Raw genomic sequence first — 24,029 nt, forward strand, 5'->3', positions numbered from 1 at the left:
ATGTATTTTTAAGATACTGAATTTGAGTCGAGTTCCGCTATGCCTCTACTCTCTGTGCTTGTTCTTGGCGGTGGTATTGCTTCTTCATAGAACTGCTCAGTTTTTAAGGTAGATTCTTTGGCCCTGTGCATAAGCGGTGGCTTCACGGCTTCGCTACCAGTGGCCATTTCATAGTAATCTCCTGTAGCCTACATCCTCGCTATCATATGCAGTTCCTTGTGGAGCTCAACTATAGGGAGCAGCTTCATCCTCTTAAGTTGTGTCAATGATTTCCCCTCTAATTATTGTCTTACACGCATCCCAATTCACAATGTCTGTTGTTTTCACATTGCTGACTAACCCCACATTTACTCTTATTTGACCCATTATATATGCATAATGTATCAGATGGATGAGGTATTTTGTTATGTAATGCATCAGTCCTTGTCCAAAGGTCAATATTCAAAGGAGAATTGATCCAAAAGTGAACTGGCAAAAGTGGAGGTTAGTCTCATACATTTTTATTGCACTAGTCTAATAGTCAATTTCCAAAAGATGACCACAGACCGGGTGACCTTGATGGGACGCCACACATAGACAATCGCGACCGGAAAGAATTTCCGGGTCACCGCACCTAATAAGGGGTGTCCAATCCTATTGACTGAAACTAACCATCGCAGAACAGATGAAGGCACGACACTATTGCATAATTGGATTAACAAGACCCTCGGGATGGCCTCTGTGACTGCACAGAGATGGGTATTGATCATCAGCAATGCTGAAAAGTAGCCACAAAGTGAAGTGTGGGTCAGATTTAAAACTCAGAAAGAAATTGCCAGGCAAGCATGTGTGTGTGTGCATGTCTGTGTATGTGCATGAGTGTGCTTGTGCGTGGGTGCGCACGTGTGTGTGTGTGTGTGTGTGTGTGTGTGTGGGCATGTGCATGTGTGTGTAACTTCATTGACAGCCTCCTATTTCAATAGGCTCTTCTACTGAGCTAAATCATCACCATAATAGTATCAGAGCGCCTAGACTTCCATGCAGTGCCGCACTGTGCTCCCGTCATGGATAGTGTAAGGATGTAGCAGAAGTGCACGTCTGACACAGTGGTGGCATGGTGATTGGCAAAGACTTTTATTCAGGCCCAAATAAAGTGGAAATCTATCTCTCCCTAACTCTAAGAGGGGTTTCCCTGCCTCTAATAAGGAACTAAGGAATTGGTCAGAAAGTCCAAGTAAATGAAAAGAGTCCGCCATTGTGTCAAAATGCCTACTTCTATCCCTCAGAATTGTAACTAATAAGAAAAGGGTAGTGGATCTTCTTGGTCCAGAAGAAGGACTCCCTTCTTCTGGACAATGAGCCACAGTTCCAATGGTTGGGTGATTTTTTCCTGTGAGAACGACTCCCTTCTCCAGTTCTTAGTTCCTTTCCGAAGAAAACAAACAAAGTTCTAGTGGGTGGTGCTGTAAGGTTTCAGTTCCAATTCAAAAGAAAAATGTGCAACTCAAACATCATTCCTTATTGACCACAGTTGTGATGCACTATTGGGTTCCCGGAGAAGGCCTCCCTTCTCCAGGTATTTGGTTCTCAATGTCTCTGCAGTGCCCGGGGATTGACTCCCTTCCCCGGATCTTCTTCGGTTTGGCTTCATGGTTCACAATGTTCAGTATTTGGGTTCCTGGAGAATGCCTCACTTCTCCACGTCATCTATTCTCAAAGTTCCGACAGTGCCAGGGGAATGACCCCCTTCCCTGGGTCTTCCTTCTGATTGGCTTCACGATACACAATCCTCAGGGGAACCACCAGGAGGTGCTGCTTCCTTCTCCTGAGGCATGGTTTCACAGTTCACAAGGGCTGTGTGGAATGACTCCCTTCCTCCAGGCCCTTCTTAGACTTGAGCATGCCGTTTACACTGCCAGCAGGAACGCCTCCCTTCCCCTGGATTCTTTTCCTCTTTTGACTTTCACAATAAAAAGTTAAATATTTACCTGGAAGAATGCCTCCCTTACACTGTCCTGCTTTTGCAATTCAAAAGTTCACATTTCCCATGAGCTCATGACGGTCCTCAGAAAGCTCATGAAAACTGATGAAAGAGACTGCGACATCATTGCGATTCCATAAATTCCATAACTTGACTTCCCTATGCTGTTAGAAAAGCTCCCCAGGCAGCCCTAGGTTTTTGGCGGTTTATAGTTAATATTTCGAATTTCATTATTTCTAATGCAAAAATGTCAAAGAAATGATACCAAAAAAAAAAAATGTCAAATGTCTTTTTTTTATCTGAAATGGGGGAATCCCCCCCAACCCCTCTTTTTAAAAAAAATGTAAACCCTTATTTTTACTTGCCAAACCAAAAAAAAACATGTAAATGAAAAAAAGAATACATTCAAATTTTTTTTTCTGTGTTTTTTTTCGACATTTTTGTCATTCGAAATTTTATTTTCGACATATTAACTGGATACCGTTTTTCGCCATTTGAACTTCTATATGGACGTGAACCAGGGGATGCATTGGATATGCATAGGGAGACCCGAGTAGAGAGAGGGAGGAAGCTGCATAATTCTTTATCCCAAACTGCACAGAAAATAAAAGAGCATATGAGGATTTTTCAATATCTAGTTCATTCCCACTTAACTAAGACCCAAGAATATCAAAAGGGCTTGTACGATCAAAAAGCGTCTACTCTCTCTTTTTTCATCAGACAGAAAGCGTTAGTCTTGCTCCCTATGTTTGAAAATGAGATGTTGTCCCGCTGGCATGGTCCATCAGAGGTCTTAGAAAATACTGTCCCATGTAATTATAGAGGTTCCCAGACAAATAGGAGACTCAAGTCCCAGATCTACCATATTAACATCTGAAAAGAATGTAACTAAGATCCGGTAGAGTCTTCTTCCATAGGGATGTCCAGTTTGTTAACTGAGGAAGGAGAAACACATAGTTTAATACCATCTGACCTTCCTTTAGCCCAACAGCATAACATTCAAGACCTTTTGAACCAGTTCCCAAATGTTTTCAGTGAGGAGCCAGGAAGGGTTAAAGGCATCTTTCACTGCATCTGTACACCCCCTGGAAATGTGGTGAATCTGAAACCATACAGGATCCCGGAATCCAGGAAAGAAATAATCCTCCTGCGAGTGGAGAAAATGTTAGCAGCTGACATTATAGAGCCCTGTCAGAGTCCATGGTCCTCGCCAAGAATCTTGGTAGCTAAGACCGATCAATCATGGAGATTCGGCATTGATTTTCACAAACTAAACGCTGTGTCCCAGTTCGATAACTACTCCATGCCCAGGATAGATGACCTGATTGATCGACTGGGCGCCGCCGTTTATATTTCCATGATTGATCTCACCAAAGCCTATTGGCAGGTCCCTCTGATCCCTGAAGACAAAGAAAAGACTGCGTTATCCACACCTCCAGGATTATTTCAATTTAAGGTACTTCCATTTTGGCCTTCACGGAGCTCTGGCAACCTTCAAAAGGCTAATGGATTGCGTACTAAGACCTTATTTTGGTTTCTGTGGAGACTATTTAGATGATATCATTATCCACAGCAAAACCTTGGAGGGACATATGACCCACCTGTATAAAACTACCAAAGCTCTACAACAGGCCACACTAACAACCAACCCAAAGAAGTGCCATTTACCACAATCTGCAGTGAAGTATCTAGGCTTCTTTGTGGGTAATTGGCTGGTCCAAACCCAGTTAGAAAAAGAAAACCTGTGTTCCAAACACTAAGTGAGGTCTAAGGGCTTTCTTTGGACTGATAGGTTACTACCAACGCTTTATTCCCATATTTATGTCCATTATGGCTTGTTTGAACAATAAGTTAAGAAATGCTGAGCCACAGAAGATAAGGTGGGGCAAGGAAGAACAAAGCTGTTTTGACACCCTGAAAAACATACTCTGTAGCGAACCAATCCTTCAGGTCCCTGACATTAATGAAGAGTTTGTTCTCCAAACCGATGCATCATGATTGGGCCTAGGAGCAGTCCTCTCACAGTCATTTGAGGGGATAGAACATCTAGTCATGTATGTAAGTAGGAACATATTTCCTAGTGAACACAACTATGCAATCATAGAACTTGAGGCCCTGGCAATAAAGTGGGCAGTGGGACATGTGAAGTATTACCTCAATGGAAGAAAGTTTACTTTGGACACAGACCACTCGCCCCTTACGTGGCTTAGTTTAAGAAAATACACACATCCCTACATCATGCACTGGTTTCTCAATCTGCAACCTTCTTGTTTTAGCAAAGAACATCGCAAAGGAAAGAAACAGGGTAATGTTGATTTCCTGCCCCGATTTCCTTTGCCTGATGGAGCAGCCAGCTGCATGAGGGGAAGTGTATGTGTCGAATCCCTGGGTATTGTCTCTGCTTCCATGGGGGAAGCCCCATCCCATGCAGCCATGGAGGTGAGGCCGCTAACCTATAGTGCCCCTGGGAGTGGCACTCAGTGGGTAGATCTCATGGGGAGAGAATCAATCCTTGGGACCAATGTCAATCACCTTGGGGTAAAGCAGTATTCCCCTGCTTCCTGTCTGCCGCCGCCTTCCATGTTTACCACTATGTACCATGTAGTTCCTCACACTTACATTCACCTTTATAGAGTTGAAGAAGTTACGTCTCAAGAAAATACTGAGATGAAGAAGAGTGATACTGAACTCTTTAGGGATCAGCAGTTCAGTACTGTGACGAGGAGGAACGGTGGAGCAATGGGGACTATTGATGTGAACCAGAAGAGGCTGTCTAGTTGTTGGAGTCTGCCTTTTGGTCATACGGAAATGCACATTAGAAAATGAGCTAACTCAAGTGTCAAGCCTGCCCCAGAGGAAACGAGAGTGAAGTTTGAATGCCACAAAGGTAGAGCCACAGGACAAAGCTGTAGACCAGGAACACAGTGGACCAAATCCACCATCCGTGAAGATGCTGCCACGAACAGCAAACCCAGAGAAACGAGAGAGAACCCAAGAGCGAGAAACACTTGGGATGCCTCCTGGAACCAAGCCACGCAACCCAACATCCTGAAGGCAAACCAGGGTCGCGGAAGACAGCGCAAGCAGAACCAAGAGAAGCAGAAGGTCTCCCAGAGAGTCAGAAGAGCCCGAGCAGAACCCCACACAGCTGAGCCCGGAATCAAGGTACGGGTGCTGCCTGAGTCCATTAGAGGGGTCGGAATCCGAACAATGGGAACCTAAGGAGGATCAGGGACCCAAAGCAAGTTGAAGTAAATGATACGTGGGTCAAGGACCCCAAGAGGAGTATAAGGACAAACCAATGTGACACATCAGTGAACACTTGGCAGGAGAGTGAACCAAGTGTCCCGGAAAACCATCTGGCACCCAAAGGAATTACAGTCAAGTTTGGCCAGATAGTGTACCAGACTTGGCGTTACAGTTTTGATTTGGAAACAAGGGGAAGGGACTCCCCCCTTGTGGCATTCGGGAACTGTGTCACTCATTGTGTTTTCACGTCATTAACTCAACTTTAAAGGGCCGTGTCCAGAGAGAAAAAGAAGCCCGCCCTGGATTAAGAAGACACCCAGTTTTTCCTTAATTAGTTTAGTGTAAGGGTTGGAAATAGGTCTGGACGCAGGACAGTGGACTTTTGACATTACGACTTCCTGACAGAGTCCTTAGTATTTTTGTTGAGGAAGGGCAGCCCCTCATAGAAATTGGGAAAGATAGGTTTTTCATTTTCGTTTATGTTTATAATAAAAGTCTTTGCCAACAAGCATGCCACCACTGTGTCAGACTCATACTTCTGCACCCTTGCAGGTAGCATGGGTGTGTGCCAGTCCAGTTAGGTGGACCGGAACCTAACCGGTTCTGCAATAGGGAGGAGGCGGTTATGTCCTAAAGTGTTGTGAGAGCTGAGCTGTGTTTCCAAGGACGATTTGGAGAATTGTAAGGTATTAGACAATGTAATGTTGGATGGGCGAGGGTTTCAGGAGCATGTGTGGGTAATCCCTGAAGTTTGGTGGTTTACTTGCCTGGGCATTAGTATACATTGTACCTCAGGTCGAACTCCGGAATCTTAATTCTGTGACTGCCAAGTCTGAGCCAAGTGTGGCATAGACAAGAATAGACGGTGTATAGGGGTGACTGCTGTTGATAACAGAAGCTAAGGGAATGAAGTGGCTAAACTAGGATGGTAAAACTAAAAAAGCCTGGCCACTTGATGTCAAAAAAGGATATTATTAAGAGTTAGTACACAGTGAGACAGTGTGGTGCCTTATTTTGGAGAAGGCTATCAAAGTATAATGATACGCAGCCACTTGTAATGAGAACAGATGACCTGAGCTCCCTCTTCTGGATGTGTTCATTTGACTGTGTGAAATGTGGAAGTGGATGTGTATCCAACAGGCTAGGTAGACAGGGAGAAATTCTGGGTGTCTGTCCTTCTGTATGCTGTGACAGTCTGTGCGAAATGTGCAGGCGGATGTGCGTCAAGTCAAACAGGCTAAGTAGATAGGAAGAAAGACTTGGTGTCTGTCCTTCTGTATGCTGTGACAGTCTGTGCGAAATGTGCAGGCGGATGTGCGTCAAGTCAAACAGGCTAAGTAGATAGGAAGAAAGACTTGGTGTCTGTCCTCCTGTATGCAGTGACAGTCTGTGCGAAATGTGCAGGCGGATGTGCGTCAAGTCAAACAGGCTAAGTAGATAGGAAGAAAGACTTGGTGTCTGTCCTTCTGTATGCAGTGACAGTCTGTGCGAAATGTGCAGGCGGATGTGCGTCAAGTCAAACAGGCTAAGTAGATAGGAAGAAAGACTTGGTGTCTGTCCTTCTGTATGCAGTGACAGTCTGTGCGAAATGTGCAGGCGGATGTGCATCAAGTCAAACAGGCTAAGTAGATAGGAAGAAAGACTTGGTGTCTGTCCTTCTGTATGCAGTGACAGTCTGTGCGAAATGTGCAGGCGGATGTGCATCAAGTCAAACAGGCTAAGTAGATAGGAAGAAAGACTTGGTGTCTGTCCTTCTGTATGCAGTGACAGTCTGTGCGAAATGTGCAGGCGGATGTGCATCAAGTCAAACAGGCTAGGTAGATAGGGGGAAAGGCCGGGTGTCTGTCCATCTGTATGCAGTGACAGTCTGTGTGAAATGTTTTAATGATGTGTGTATGTCCTTAGTTCAGTGGTGGTCACACTCTCAGCCGTCCACAGTGCCAGGGTGTCATTGTGAGCCTGTGTGTGTTGAAACCATGGACAAGTAAAGCAGACAGCAAAATGCCCTTCCGCTGGCTACCTAACCCACAAACGGCCACGTTCTGTAGACAGTAAAGCGAGTAGGAATTATGGGCATACGTAAATGCGGGTTTGCTTTTGACTGTGCCTCCTCTGGGTGCAAAGCCATGGGCTGAGCTTCCAAGGCTTTCTTGGAGGCTGTTCAGAAGTCAGTGTGGATGGTTGCAGTGGTGTGTGAGGCATGACTGCTCTGGGAGTTAATCTGCATACGCCAGTCTTGTCTACCCTACAAACTGGGCTGCAGTTACCATGTTTTGCTTTTCCAAATTGGGGGATTGATTCTGTGCTCTAGCACCTTGAAGCATCTCATGTGCTAGAAGGAATTACCAATAATGATCTCAGTCCCAAATAACCGCACATGCTCAAAGAATATGGCAAAATACTACTTTATTGTTAGCTCAAATAAAGTAGGGCCATCTAGTAAACCACAAACTGTAATCCAGACACTCACACTTCAATTATGATTAAACAAAGGTTTTCTACCTCAATGTGTGTCAGCTATGACATAAACCTACATGGCAAACTGTAAAACCTATTGAGGGGAGGGATTGGTTAGGGGAACATATATGCCCTTTATATCATATAAGTATTAGTAATATCACTAGATGCCCCTTATCCAATAGGCAAGCGTTGAACCACCTCTAAATACGTATAATACAGATTATAGCAGAATAATAGCAGCAGTTTGGCCCCTGCAACATTGTATAGCATTTTGCTACATAAACCGTCTGATTGGTTGGCATTCTCTCCCAACCTTGGACTTTCGGCTCGTTAGCAGCACGTAAGCAAAACTAAACTCAGGTGCAGAGAGCAACGTCAGACGACTACCCGCTTTCCCAATTAGTTCATCATCTCTCATCGGTCAGGTCCAAGCCAAGGCTTCTTCTTTATAGTTGACCTTGCAGCCTGCTCTCTGTTCTGGGACTTTCAAGGGAGTGTAGGTTCACCATTATCTTCATCTGGAGCTTAATGAATAGCCCTTGTTTTCAACTCCTGAGTCACGTGTGAGGAGACCACGATTTTGTCAATTTCGTCCTTTTATTTACTGCTATTTGATTTAATTAAACTGGGTGTCATTACTCCTCTTGGCCTCTGGAGACTTGCTCACTCCACCTTGCATAGGCTTTTCCTATCTCTGATTGTTCAATACTTGGCGCTTGTAGATATTTTCTTCTTTGCTTAATCTTAGAGAAATATGTCTTACGTACATGGCTTATCCTCTTGACTCCCTTTGTGCCTTACAATTATTCCTTGATGTGGCATCCTTGATCCTATGCCAATAGACTCATCTTTGTGTCATGAATTTGGCTTACCTGAAGTGTATATGTAGACGAAGAAGAGGATGTAGGTCTAAGCTTGTCACGCAGACAGGAATCCCGCAGGTAAAGGCGGTCCTCTCTGATCGTCACACCGCCCGGCACTGGCTGCAACAGCCGGTGTAGCCCCCGAAGAGACCCCCAAAAAAGAGGGGTGAAAAAACCCTTATGCTGATGGTTACTCTTCTGGCCTTGAGAGTAAAATATTCTGTGGCAGTTTATTGCAGAAAGATAGAGGGAGGATCTGAAAATAAACAGTAGCAGGAAGAAGGCTGACAAGTCAAACGAAGGGAGGAACAACCACAAAAATGAGGAACAAAATGGGACAAAGGCAAAGACCACGAGAAGTCACAGAAAAGGAAATGCTGAGCTAAGATGCCAGAGTTGAGAAGAAAGATTTGCTCGTTTCCGTGAAAGTTTTATGGAAAGACGGTGCGCGAACAGTAATGCCACGGTGCTCAACTCCGACACAGTTTACCCATGTCTGGAGCGATCTCGGAAACAGGAGAGCACGGCTGTAAGCATCTGCCATGTTGGATGAGGCAGTGCAGACAGTATGAATGAAACACACAGCCCCAGAAGGATGATTCCTCCACACTCGCCAAAAGGACCCGCACAGTCCTGGTTGATATGACACTTTGTTCCTCACACAAAGATAGTTTCCAGTATCTCCTGACTCTGCAGATCTGGTCTGTCTCTGAGGTAGTTAGATTGGTTTCAAAACAAGTTCAACGTCCATTTTATTCTCATGGCCACCTTAGGCACTTTATGTTTGCTTCTGCAGCAAGCTTATATATGTCTCAGCTACCTTGCGTTTCTGCGTATTTACATCCACTTCATCTGTACTCACTTATTTCTTTGGTGCATATGATTTCTTTGTCTTCGATTTCATGTTTCTTTCGTTACTTCAGTTACATCTTCATTCCTTAAGTATTTGCATATCGTTTCAGCGCGTCTTCGTATCTTTCCTTCATGACATCACTCTGCCTTCATCCGATTTCCAATGGTGTGTACAGAGATCCTTCGACCCTTTCAGTGCGACGGCACATTCGATACAGTTGTCTGAGCGCATATCGTCTCTCATACACTCGATGCGGTATTGGGACGATACCTGGTGTCCCACATAGGGCTCTTCTCCTGCTGTTCCAATGTGACGGAGGTGAGGGGGCGGGAGCTAGGGATGACGTGTCTATCTGCTCCTCTACCTTTCTGCCGTCTTCATCAATTTCCTCGAGCACCACTCTCTAGTCAGCTTTCTTCGAGATACATATATATGCACATAGATTGTGTTGACATTTAAGTGTGCTACTGTTTTATATGTATTTAGGAATGTATGCACTCCTTGGGCTACGACTAACCTCCCCCTCATTTTCAATTGGCACTTGGCTGAACTGCTTCCTGTTAATTAAACCTACAAGTGCAGACATCCTCCCGCCCCCTGCTTCCACTTGAGCCTGAGGTCTGCAGGCACTTAATTGGCACTCAGACCCAGGACAGAGTGGCACCGCGAGAAGCGTCAGCTCAGTGGTCTTATTTTAGCATGGTCGCCCCGCGTCCCCAGTCAACGCGCTCTCGGCTCACTTAACATTAAAACAAAATAAAGCACCAATGGTTGAAGAGCGCGGAATGAAAACACACATAACACTTGAAGGAAAGTAATTGATAAAACAAGTTTGTCTTGGAACGTGCTTGAAACATTTTGGCACTCAGTGCAGACGTGCACTTTGGCGGGAGGGAGTTACACAAACCAGACACTCCACCGCGAGAGCCCGCCAACCTGCAGTCTGCTATGAAGTACGCGGGCAATTATGGACACAGCCAGTCTCCTACACTGGCCCTACTCTCTGCGGAGCCTTAAAACTGATTATTGCCTCCTTCTATTGGGCCCTATTTCCACCCTGTGTCCCGAAAATGGAATGAGTAAATGCCTTGCGTGCGGCTTTTACGCATTGCATTTCCACTATGCCAATTTTCGTCGATTTATAAGGCAGAGAAGGGTGCAGCGGAACGCAACTTGCGATTCCATAACTTCCTTCGTCTCTGCAATACAAAAACTTCAGCTTTTACTCTGCAGTGTCCTGCGGCCGCAAATGCTGGGGATCCCTATGGAGCCCCCCCCGCTTCTTCCACCAGCAAAAAGCAAGAGGACTGCATATGCATCCATTGTAAATGCTGCCTGACATGCGTACATGGCAGACAGCGTTTAATTCATTTGCAGAGCGGAGTACAAAAGAGGAAGGCAAAGGTGGCACACACGCTTCTATGCCACCGTTTGCCACGCATTTTGGCACTCCACCTGCAAATGCCCAAAATTCGGCGGCGGGGACCTGTGCATTCCAAAGTGCAGACATACAGTTCCCCATCGCTGAATAATGCTGGGACTCCAAAATGAGCTCCTATGTGATTCCGAAGACAACTAGTCAACGAGTACTAGTCAGCTAGTCAACTAGTACAAGACGTGAGGCACTTGTCTCAGCACTCAAACATACCTTATTCTTCAACAGGAGAAGGCTGTTTGTAAAATATACTGGCAGTGTTTACATTCTTACTCCGGTGGGGTGTAAGGAAGGCCAAACCCAACAAGGGGTTTTAGAGTGGTTTTTACGGCTCAGTGTTTGGTTGAAACCTGATAAAAGCCAGGCCACACATACAGGCATAAGAGGAAGACAGGAGATATTGCAATACTCCAGAAGACAAGTCACCAACAGGACTAAGGATCATTTTGACACAGTAAACCATGTGTGTACCAATAAGAAACTTGGGTGCGTATTGGAAACCCTGGATGCACAGTAGATAAATATGTCCTCACGCGAAGGCTAGTGGGGACTTGCACCTGCAGAATGGAGATAGTGTGTCTAGAATGGCTCTGTTGACACCCCTTTTTCTAATCTGAAAAAACAAAATGCAATACTCTGACCCAACCACTAGATGAAGGCATATGCAAAGCATGTGTTTCTATGCAGATACAAGCTACAGAAAGATGATTACTGGGTAAGGTTAGCCATTTGTGCCTCATCACCAAAATAGTACTTAATACAAAGTGCCACTACAACACAAGAAGACTGCCTTACATAAATTATATGCCAGCAGGAATGCCAGCACTTTAAATTATTGTGCCAGGTTATTTGGCACTTAAAGCAGATCATTGTATCTCTGCTAGTGGATAAAATGCAATCGGAACTGCCAGAGCATAAAGAAATAGCCAGCACCTGCTTCATCTGTGTGGCCACAACATTCAAGGTTATTATGATCATGCCAACTTTCAGTTCACTGTGCCAGCCTGTCATATTAAACATTTCTGTGCCAATGTCCACTTAATGCCAGTATTGCGCTACCCCAGTTAATCAGTGTCACCAACTGTCCGTAGATTGTCAGGTTATCCTCTTCAGTGATTAAGACCAGTGCTGTCATGATTTACAAACAATGCAATGGTATTGCCTGTCTACTGACATTCACTAGCACGTGTAATAATCCTGCCTACCACCTTTCCTGATCTATCTGGCCAATATTAAGCACATGGGGGGAGGGACGCACAACCTATGTAACGTGTATTGACTCCCTTGGTTGGTATTCAACTTAATGCATGGTGCTCCAGGCAAATATTCCTGGCTAAGGGAATGTAAAGGAATCCAGAGCAAAGGAAGGTTCAAGGAAATGCCCGGGCACTCTTAGGGGAAAAATCCCAAATCTTCTGTTGCTAAAATTTAACAATTTCAATCAAGTACATCAACATTTCACAGAAATGTAGAAAAAAATATCTTTATGTGCGAATGCACAAATTATAACTCAAGATCATAAACTGATATTGCTCAGATACCTATATATATAATGGGCTCATCAGACCCTACGTATTGTTGATTCACAATTATATAACGTTCTACACGAGTTTACAATGTTATTTTTAGAATGCCATCAAATCATTCAAAGGATGACAGCTTTGAGTTGTACAGGATCCACTGTTTTGACGATGATTGTGTGTTCAAAGATGGAGTTCCTGTTTGTCACTACGAGAGTAACAATATTTGATATAGCCTCAGTCTAAGTAACAAGAGGAGTTATGTTCACACTTAAAGGAACATCTCTTTGGGATCTACTGACTTTTCGGTGTCACAGTTGTTGTGTGGACACAAGTTTCAATTACTGCTGCCCCTGTTGGCAAGCTTCCGATGTGGGTAACCGAATGGGATGATATAGATAGAAAATATAAATAAACGAGTCTGTTTTTTAATAGGCATTAGGTTAACCATGTAATACAGCAGTACATGTCTCAGTTGAACATAAAGAACTGTCAGCTACTCACTGCTCCGTTTTCACTGTTAGCAAAACGGTGGATGTTTTTCTGGCAGAAACCGCGGCGCTGTATAACCGTTATAGTCAGATCAAGGTGGAGTCAAGTTGGTCCTAATCACTAACCAACAAGACAATCTGACAATCTGTGGACAGAAGGTTAGTGATGAAAGAAAGGGGGCGTCTTAACAATAGGGAATTTGGAAATCTTGCAACTGATATACATTTATGTTAATCGACAGGAAGACACATCAGAATATCCTGAAGAAGGGTGAAGAGACCCGAAACACGTAGATTACAAGTTTAATCCATAAGCCTAATGAGTTAAGATTTCATTATGAAACAGAGTGGAAGAAAGGGGGCACACCCAATAGGAGTGCGTTTGGGATCCCTCAGAGAATGTTTGGGGAAGATTGAAATGTGAGCCTAGGCATTAGCCATGATCCTGCTCCGAATGCCAGAAGTGGAGTATTCATTGCAAATACCTTTGAGGCAAAGCACTGACCTGCCGTTTAACTACCAATCTTTCGGCTATCGTTCCTCTAGTTCCTCATATGTATATTGCCACGGCCGTGCATGTGGCGTTGCGTATCTACCTCAAAACACGGCCACTGGGCACATGATTTGTGTGACTTGAAGTTCAGAAAATCTTGAGGGCTAGAAACCACCTGGATTCTCTGAATTCATTTATGGATGGAAGCACACTACAGCGCCTACACCCAGCTACTTTCCGATTTGCTACCTTCTTCCATCTCTGACCCCTCATATCTTAGCCGCTGAGTAAACACAACCTCTCATTTGGGGGCAAATGTGGGTCTATTAAGCATCCTCGGGGCATTGGGATCCTCTGAACCTAAGCATGCGGGACTATGTGTGTTTTGTTTTGTTGTTGCGGTGTAGTTATGTGCGTGCGGTTTGTTGTTCTTAGAGGTAAGGTTGTGTTTGGTTTGAGTATGAGAGGTGCATGCAGAGAGGTCAGATTTTTAGTAGGATTGGTTAATGGTATCACTATCTAAAGCATGCTAATCACCACAATTCTATCTAGACGTGACCCATGCTAATCACCACAATTCTATCTAGACGTGACGCATGCTAATCACCACAATTCTATCTAGACGTGACGCATGCTAATCACCACAGTTCTATCTAGACGTGACCCATGCTAATCACCACAGTTCTATCTAGACGTGACCCATGCTAATCACCACAGTTCTATCTAGACGTGACCCATGCTAATCACCACAGTTCTATCTAGACGTGACCCATGCTAATCACCACAGTTCTATCTAGACGTGACCCATGCTAATCACCACAGTTCTATCTAGACGTGACCCATGCTAATCACCACAGTTCTATCTAGACGTGACCCATGCTAATCACCACAGTTCTATCTAGACGTGACCCATGCTAATCACCACAGTTCTATCTAGACGTGACCCATGCTAATCACCACAGTTCTATCTAGACGTGACCCATGCTAATCACCACAGTTCTATCTAGACGTAACCCATGCTAATCACCACAATTCTATCTAGACGTGACGCATGCTAATCACCACAATTCTATCTAGACGTGACGCATGCTAATCACCACAGTTCTATCTAGACGTGACCCATGCTAATCACCACAATTCTATCTAGACGTGACGCATGCTAATCACCACAGTTCTATCTAGACGTGACCCATGCTAATCACCACAATTCTATCTAGACGTGACCCATGCTAATCACCACAGTTCTATCTAGACGTGACCCATGCTAATCACCACAGTTCTATCTAGACGTGACCCATGCTAATCACCACAGTTCTATCTAGACGTGACCCATGCTAATCACCACAGTTCTATCTAGACGTGACCCATGCTAATCACCACAGTTCTATCTGGATGCGACACATGCTAATCACCACAGTTCTATCTAGACGTGACCCATGCTAATCACCACAGTTCTATCTAGATGTGACCCATGCTAATCACCACAGTTCTATCTAGACGTGACCCATGCTAATCACCACAGTTCTATCTAGACGTGACCCATGCTAATCACCACAGTTCTATCTAGACGTGACCCATGCTAATCACCACAATTCTATCTAGACGTGACCCATGCTAATCACCACAGTTCTATCTAGACGTGACCCATGCTAATCACCACAGTTCTATCTAGACGTGACCCATGCTAATCACCACAGTTCTATCTAGACGTGACCCATGCTAATCACCACAATTCTATCTAGACGTGACCCATGCTAATCACCACAGTTCTATCTAGACGTGACCCATGCTAATCACCACAGTTCTATCTAGACGTGACCCATGCTAATCACCACAGTTCTATCTAGACGTGACCCATGCTAATCACCACAGTTCTATCTAGACGTGACCCATGCTAATCACCACAATTCTATCTAGACGTGACCCATGCTAATCACCACAGTTCTATCTAGATGTGACCCATGCTAATCACCACAGTTCTATCTAGACGTGACCCATGCTAATCACCACAGTTCTATCTAGACGTGACCCATGCTAATCACCACAGTTCTATCTAGACGTGACCCATGCTAATCACCACAGTTCTATCTAGACGTGACCCATGCTAATCACCACAATTCTATCTAGACGTGACCCATGCTAATCACCACAGTTCTATCTAGACGTGACCCATGCTAATCACCACAGTTCTATCTAGACGTGACCCATGCTAATCACCACAGTTCTATCTAGACGTGACCCATGCTAATCACCACAATTCTATCTAGACGTGACCCATGCTAATCACCACAATTCTATCTAGACGTGACCCATGCTAATCACCACAGTTCTATCTAGATGTGACCCATGCTAATCACCACAGTTCTATCTAGACGTGACCCTTGCTAATCACCACAATTCTATCTAGACGTGACCCATGCTAATCACCACAGTTCTATCTAGACGTGACCCATGCTAATCACCACAGTTCTATCTAGACGTGACCCATGCTAATCACCACAGTTCTATCTAGACGTGACCCATGCTAATCACCACAATTCTATCTAGACGTGACCCATGCTAATCACCACAGTTCTATCTTGTCGTGACCCATGCTAATCACCACAGTTCTATCTAGACGTGACCCATGCTAATCACCACAGTTCTATCTAGACGTGACCCATGCTAATCACCACAGTTCTATCTAGACGTGACCCATGCTAATCACCACAGTTCTATCTAGACGTGACCCATGCTAATCACCACAATTCTATCTAGACGTGACCCATGCTAATCACCACAATTCTATCTAGACGTGACCCATGCTAATCACCACAGTTCTATCTAGATGTGACCCATGCTAATCACCACAGTTCTATCTAGACGTGACCCTTGCTAATCACCACAATTCTATCTAGACGTGACCCATGCTAATCACCACAGTTCTATCTAGACGTGACCCATGCTAATCACCACAATTCTATCTAGACGTGACCCATGCTAATCACCACAGTTCTTTCTAGACGTGACCCTTGCTAATCACCACAATTCTATCTAGACGTGACCCTTGCTAATCACCACAATTCTATCTAGACGTGACCCATGCTAATCACCACAATTCTATCTAGACGTGACCCATGCTAATCACCACAGTTCTATCTAGACGTGACCCATGCTAATCACCACAGTTCTTTCTAGATGTGACCCTTGCTAATCACCACAATTCTATCTAGACGTGACCCTTGCTAATCACCACAATTCTATCTAGACGTGACCCATGCTAATCACCACAGTTCTATCTAGATGTGACCCTTGCTAATCACCACAGTTCTATCTAGACGTGACCCATGCTAATCACCACAATTCTATCTAGACGTGACCCTTGCTAATCACCACAGTTCTATCTAGATGTGACCCTTGCTAATCACCACAGTTCTATCTAGACGTGACCCATGCTAATCACCACAATTCTTTCTAGATGTGATGCAAGATTATCTTCACAGTTCTAGCTAGATGCGACACATGCTAATCTTCACAATTCTACCTAGAAGTGGCGCATGCTGGTCTCCACAATTCTATGTAGAAATGACACAAGATTATCTTGACAGTTCTATCTAGATGTGACGCATGCAAATCTCTGCAATGCTAACTAGATGTGATGCATGCTAATCACCAAAATTCTAACTAGATGTGATTCATGCTAATCTCCACAATTCTATCTAAAAGTGATGCAAGATTATCTTCACAATTCTATCTAGATGTGACACATGCTAATCTCCACAATTCTATCTAGAGGTGACGCAAGATTATCTTCACAATTCTATCCAGATGTGCACATGCTAACCTCCACAATTCTATCTATATGTGACGCATGCTGATCTTCACAATTATAACTAGAAGTGACACATGCTAATCTGCACAATTCTATCTAGAAGTGACTCAAGATTATCTTCACAATTCTATCTGGATGTGACGCATGCTAATCACCACAATTATATCTAGAAGTGACACATGCTAATCACCACAATTCTATCTATATGTGACGCATGCTAATCACCACAGTTCTATCTAGACGTGACCCATGCTAATCACCACAGTTCTTTCTAGATGTGACCCTTGCTAATCACCACAATTCTATCTAGACGTGACCCTTGCTAATCACCACAATTCTATCTAGACGTGACCCATGCTAATCACCACAATTCTATCTAGACGTGACCCATGCTAATCACCACAGTTCTATCTAGACGTGACCCATGCTAATCACCACAGTTCTTTCTAGATGTGACCCTTGCTAATCACCACAATTCTATCTAGACGTGACCCTTGCTAATCACCACAATTCTATCTAGACGTGACGCATGCTAATCACCACAGTTCTATCTAGACGTGACCCATGCTAATCACCACAATTCTATCTAGACGTGACCCATGCTAATCACCACAGTTCTATCTAGACGTGACCCATGCTAATCACCACAATTCTATCTAGACGTGACCCATGCTAATCACCACAGTTCTATCTAGACGTGACCCATGCTAATCACCACAGTTCTATCTGGATGCGACACATGCTAATCACCACAATTCTATCTAGACGTGACCCATGCTAATCACCACAGTTCTATCTAGATGTGACCCATGCTAATCACCACAGTTCTATCTAGACGTGACCCATGCTAATCACCACAGTTCTATCTAGACGTGACCCATGCTAATCACCACAGTTCTATCTAGACGTGACCCATGCTAATCACCACAATTCTATCTAGACGTGACCCATGCTAATCACCACAGTTCTATCTAGACGTGACCCATGCTAATCACCACAGTTCTATCTAGACGTGACCCATGCTAATCACCACAGTTCTATCTAGACGTGACCCATGCTAATCACCACAATTCTATCTAGACGTGACCCATGCTAATCACCACAGTTCTATCTAGACGTGACCCATGCTAATCACCACAGTTCTATCTAGACGTGACCCATGCTAATCACCACAGTTCTATCTAGACGTGACCCATGCTAATCACCACAGTTCTATCTAGACGTGACCCATGCTAATCACCACAATTCTATCTAGACGTGACCCATGCTAATCACCACAATTCTATCTAGACGTGACCCATGCTAATCACCACAGTTCTATCTAGATGTGACCCATGCTAATCACCACAGTTCTATCTAGACGTGACCCATGCTAATCACCACAGTTCTATCTAGACGTGACCCATGCTAATCACCACAGTTCTATCTAGACGTGACCCATGCTAATCACCACAGTTCTATCTAGACGTGACCCATGCTAATCACCACAGTTCTATCTAGACGTGACCCATGCTAATCACCACAATTCTATCTAGACGTGACCCATGCTAATCACCACAGTTCTTCTAGACGTGACCCATGCTAATCACCACAGTTCTATCTAGACGTGACCCATGCTAATCACCACAGTTCTATCTAGACGTGACCCATGCTAATCACCACAATTCTATCTAGACGTGACCCATGCTAATCACCACAATTCTATCTAGACGTGACCCATGCTAATCACCACAGTTCTATCTAGATGTGACCCATGCTAATCACCACAGTTCTATCTAGACGTGACCCTTGCTAATCACCACAATTCTATCTAGACGTGACCCATGCTAATCACCACAGTTCTATCTAGACGTGACCCATGCTAATCACCACAGTTCTATCTAGACGTGACCCATGCTAATCACCACAGTTCTATCTAGACGTGACCCATGCTAATCACCACAATTCTATCTAGACGTGACCCATGCTAATCACCACAGTTCTATCTAGACGTGACCCATGCTAATCACCACAGTTCTATCTAGACATGACCCATGCTAATCACCACAGTTCTATCTAGACGTGACCCATGCTAATCACCACAGTTCTATCTAGACGTGACCCATGCTAATCACCACAGTTTTATCTAGACGTGACCCATGCTAATCACCACAATTCTATCTAGACGTGACCCATGCTAATCACCACAATTCTATCTAGACGTGACCCATGCTAATCACCACAGTTCTATCTAGATGTGACCCATGCTAATCACCACAGTTCTATCTAGACGTGACCCTTGCTAATCACCACAATTCTATCTAGACGTGACCCATGCTAATCACCACAGTTCTATCTAGACGTGACCCATGCTAATCACCACAATTCTATCTAGACGTGACCCATGCTAATCACCACAGTTCTTTCTAGATGTGACCCTTGCTAATCACCACAATTCTATCTAGACGTGACCCTTGCTAATCACCACAATTCTATCTAGACGTGACCCATGCTAATCACCACAATTCTATCTAGACGTGACCCATGCTAATCACCACAGTTCTATCTAGACGTGACCCATGCTAATCACCACAGTTCTTTCTAGATGTGACCCTTGCTAATCACCACAATTCTATCTAGACGTGACCCTTGCTAATCACCACAATTCTATCTAGACGTGACCCATGCTAATCACCACAGTTCTATCTAGATGTGACCCTTGCTAATCACCACAGTTCTATCTAGACGTGACCCATGCTAATCACCACAATTCTATCTAGACGTGACCCTTGCTAATCACCACAGTTCTATCTAGATGTGACCCTTGCTAATCACCACAGTTCTATCTAGACGTGACCCATGCTAATCACCACAATTCTTTCTAGATGTGATGCAAGATTATCTTCACAGTTCTAGCTAGATGCGACACATGCTAATCTTCACAATTCTACCTAGAAGTGGCGCATGCTGGTCTCCACAATTCTATGTAGAAATGACACAAGATTATCTTGACAGTTCTATCTAGATGTGACGCATGCAAATCTCTGCAATGCTAACTAGATGTGATGCATGCTAATCACCAAAATTCTAACTAGATGTGATTCATGCTAATCTCCACAATTCTATCTAAAAGTGATGCAAGATTATCTTCACAATTCTATCTAGATGTGACACATGCTAATCTCCACAATTCTATCTAGAGGTGACGCAAGATTATCTTCACAATTCTATCCAGATGTGCACATGCTAACCTCCACAATTCTATCTATATGTGACGCATGCTGATCTTCACAATTATAACTAGAAGTGACACATGCTAATCTGCACAATTCTATCTAGAAGTGACTCAAGATTATCTTCACAATTCTATCTGGATGTGACGCATGCTAATCACCACAATTATATCTAGAAGTGACACATGCTAATCACCACAATTCTATCTATATGTGACGCATGCTGATCTTCACAATTATAACTAGAAGTGATGCATGCTAATCTGCACAATTCTATCTAGAAGTGACGCAAGATTATCTTCACAATTCTATCTGGATGTGACGCATGCTAATCACCACAATTATATCTAGAAGTGACACCTGCTAATCACCACAATTCTATCTAGATGTGACGCATGCTGATCTTCACAATTATAACTAGAAGTGACGCATGCTAATCTGCACAATTCTATCTAGAAGTGACGCAAGATTATCTTCACAATTCTATCTGGATGTGACGCATGCTAATCACCACAATTATATCTAGAAGTGACACATGGTAATCACCACAATTCTATCTAGATGTGACGCATGCTAATCTTCTCAATGGGAGGGTCAGCGTGACATTGTAGTCCTCTAAGGTCACTTTCAAGACTTGTCCAGGAAGCAGGACACATCGATCTAGAAAGGAAATAGAAAACGTCTAGGGCAGAGCATAGATATGTCCTAGACACTGCCTACAATTCAAATAATGTACCATGGAGGTGAAATGACCATAGTAATTATTTCATAAACTGCCTCAATCTCCTGAGATAAAAACAAAAATAAAGAACTTCAGATCAGCGGCTAGTTGTAAAGATGGACATTGCACTTGCTTAGAGATAAGTGCCAATGCAGACCATTGTAGGAGACAACAGAAAGGGGCAGTGTGCGGAACCGAGTGTGCGGGTCATATCACTGTGAGTGAGAAACACGCAAGAGGGCTCCACGGAGTATGAATCGATCACACAGGCTTCCCTAAGAGCTGGTGTTGAAATGATGAGTACTAGGAGAGGCGTTGGAAAACATCAGACAGCAAGCACCCCTGTATTCTCTGAATGCCCTCATTGGTGGGCACACTGAACATTGCCTACTTCCAGATGTGCTGTGCCCCTCCATGTCTGCACCCACCCGGTGCCCATCCAGAAAACGTGTGGAGGGGTTGGGTGTCTTAGGCTCTGAGTGGCCTTTCCGCTGGAGACATAGTTCCCGCCTTTTGGATCTGTCCCTCCTCTGCTTCTCTCCAACATATTACAGCCAATTCATGCAGATTATCAATAACACATTCTTCTGCCTCAAAGGCAGATATCTATGAAATTATTTTGGACACTATTTTCCCTGCATACTCGTCGGGTGTTGCTAGGTCTGGAAAAGATCCAGGTATACGCTAATGCCAAGACAGTCGGGACTCAGGGCTATCTAGCCTTTTGGCTGTAGCTCCTGAGCTTCTATCCAGGGTTACAACCAACAGACCCAAGACTACAGCCCCCAGAGCCCCCCCTAGCGATGCCTCTAGTACTCGACTCACCTCTGTTTGTGCTGTCGGGTGTTTCCTCGTCTATCAGATTTGCGGGACATCACCCACATTGTCTTCTTGGTCAAGTTATAGTGGCTTTTGTAAGATACCCACATTGACCTCATCGGAAGATGCTGCCACTTGGCACGTGCCAAACATCACAGGGTGTGAGCTTGTGGCCTGGGTGTTGGCATACCAATTATGGGCATGTGCAGTCCTTCCTGGACGTGCATGTAATCCCCACATGACCCCGTACATGTACACCACAAACGAGGCGGAGACGAGAGGAAGATTCAAACAACTTTAGTCCTCTACTCTCTACTTCCAACTGGTTTCCTCTTCCCGCCTCCCGCCTCCTGCCTCCCGCCCCTCGCCTTCCCGTGGCTCCTTGCCCTTCACCACATGATGTGGGTCTCTGACCAGAATGACGACACCACTTCCCCCCGATACTAAACATGATGTCCAAACTAGTTAATTTCCTCAATTAGTCTCTGAGGCTTTTTCCGTGTTCCCTGAGATTTCGGGGCTTGCTGTTCTTCACTGACCTCCTGGTGACATGGGATCACCTACTCGCTAGAGTCCTCTCCCTCCCCTTCATAGGATAAGTCCCACGCGTTGAACGGGACAATGCCTGGCATCCGCCGAAAGTGTAAGGAGTTTCTTGTAATGGTTTTTCAGTCACCCTCTGCCGTGATGAGAGAGCCTTTTACTCGAATCACCGTTAGAGGTTCTTCCCCAAATGCAGCCATGCTCTCCCGACTTTGTACTTGCCGTGCTATCACCACGTCTCCTGGTTCCAGAACAATGTGTCTGGCTCTACGCTCTTCGTCTGCCCGTCTCTTCGTGTCTCCCTTACTTCTAGAATCTTGTTCTCGCATCTCACTGTCTTCCCTGTATCTTTCTTCAGGGTTGGTTACATGGGGTAGTCTTGTCCTCGGATAGTGCTTTCCCCGTGGGGTCCTGCAAATCACTAGTTTGGTGCCCTTGAGCAGCAGTCCCTCCTCTGTTTTTGCTAGTTCATCCCTGACAGCTAGGAGGCAGTTGACGTCTTGTTTTGTTTCCTCACATGTGTTGATGGGCTTGTTTCCAGTGCCCGGTCTCTATGTACCTAAGAATGATCTGTAGACCTTGGTCGTTGTTTGTTTCATGGGCTCTCTGGTGTGGGTCGAGACCTTTCGGGGTTGTTCCTGGACGTGCATGCAATCCCCACACAACCTCGTACATGTAAACCACAAACGAGGCGGAGCCGGGAGGAAGATTCAGACATCTTTATTTCTCTGCTCCCTACTTCCAACTGGTTTCCCCTTCCCGCCTCCCGCCCCTCCCCTTCCCGTGGCTCCTTGCCCTTCACCACGTGATGTGGGTCTCTGACGAGAATGATCTTGGGTTTTGATGCTGAGTATGGGAGGAACTCTGTCTGAACTGCAGAAGGAATGCTCTGTGTGTGTCCTGGAGAGCCTCTGCTTTCAGGGTCCTGGGCTCATCCACATTGCTACATGTGGGCGAGCTGCTTTGGGAGGCCGGGCCTCCGCTGTCGTTCTACCAGCTTTTGGCAACACGTGCCTTAATGTTATTGAAATCCAAACCAAGGTGGAAGGACCTGCCAAGGTTTCCACTTTAAATCTATCCTGATTTTAGTTACGCCCCGTTATCCGCAGATTTTTCAATATTCTGAATAGATGTGGGCCATGGGGGTTCACATGCGATTGGATAATCGATTAGAATCGTAGGTTATTCTTCACTTTACAAACATGTGTACAGAACTCATAGAGTGTTACTCTAGATGCTATACTGGCACCCAGAGCGATGAGCTGGTCAGCTGTGTGGCTACATGGATATGGGTGGGACACATGATTGGGGGCGTTTGTGGTGCACTTGGGAACTGGAGTATCTCTTTTCGGGAACCGCGCGGTGAAAAGGTGAGTTTTTCTTGGGAAAGACCTGCTTTGCTTTACCTCAGCTCTCTGCCTTTCTTCCCTTCCAGCCCTTGTGCCAGCAACAACATCCCCCTGATGCGAGTGGTGCAGTCGGTGAAGCACACGAAGCGGCAAAGCAGCCTGGTGGTCAAGGAGGGCTGGATGGTGCATTACACCAGCAAGGACACACTGGTGAGAGTTCCAGGCCAGTCGTGCACTCTGGGCGGGGCTG

At 44.8% G+C, this 24,029-nt stretch overlaps 1 protein-coding gene across 4 annotated transcripts in view; it reads left to right on the forward strand.

The window, feature by feature from the left end:
• PRKD1 (protein kinase D1) overlaps positions 1-24,029 on the forward strand; it is a 1,050,331-nt gene that overhangs the window by 869,630 nt on the left and 156,672 nt on the right. For all 4 annotated transcript variants that reach the window (XM_069638504.1, XM_069638505.1, XM_069638506.1 and 1 more), the window contains one exon: positions 23,866-23,989. In XM_069638504.1, the coding sequence (XP_069494605.1) occupies positions 23,866-23,989 (124 nt within the window). The remainder of the gene's footprint in view (positions 1-23,865; positions 23,990-24,029) is intronic.

This window comes from Ambystoma mexicanum, chromosome 14 (assembly GCF_040938575.1).
Source record: "Ambystoma mexicanum isolate Mex_15411 chromosome 14, UKY_AmexF1_1, whole genome shotgun sequence".
Taxonomy (NCBI): domain Eukaryota; kingdom Metazoa; phylum Chordata; class Amphibia; order Caudata; family Ambystomatidae; genus Ambystoma; species Ambystoma mexicanum.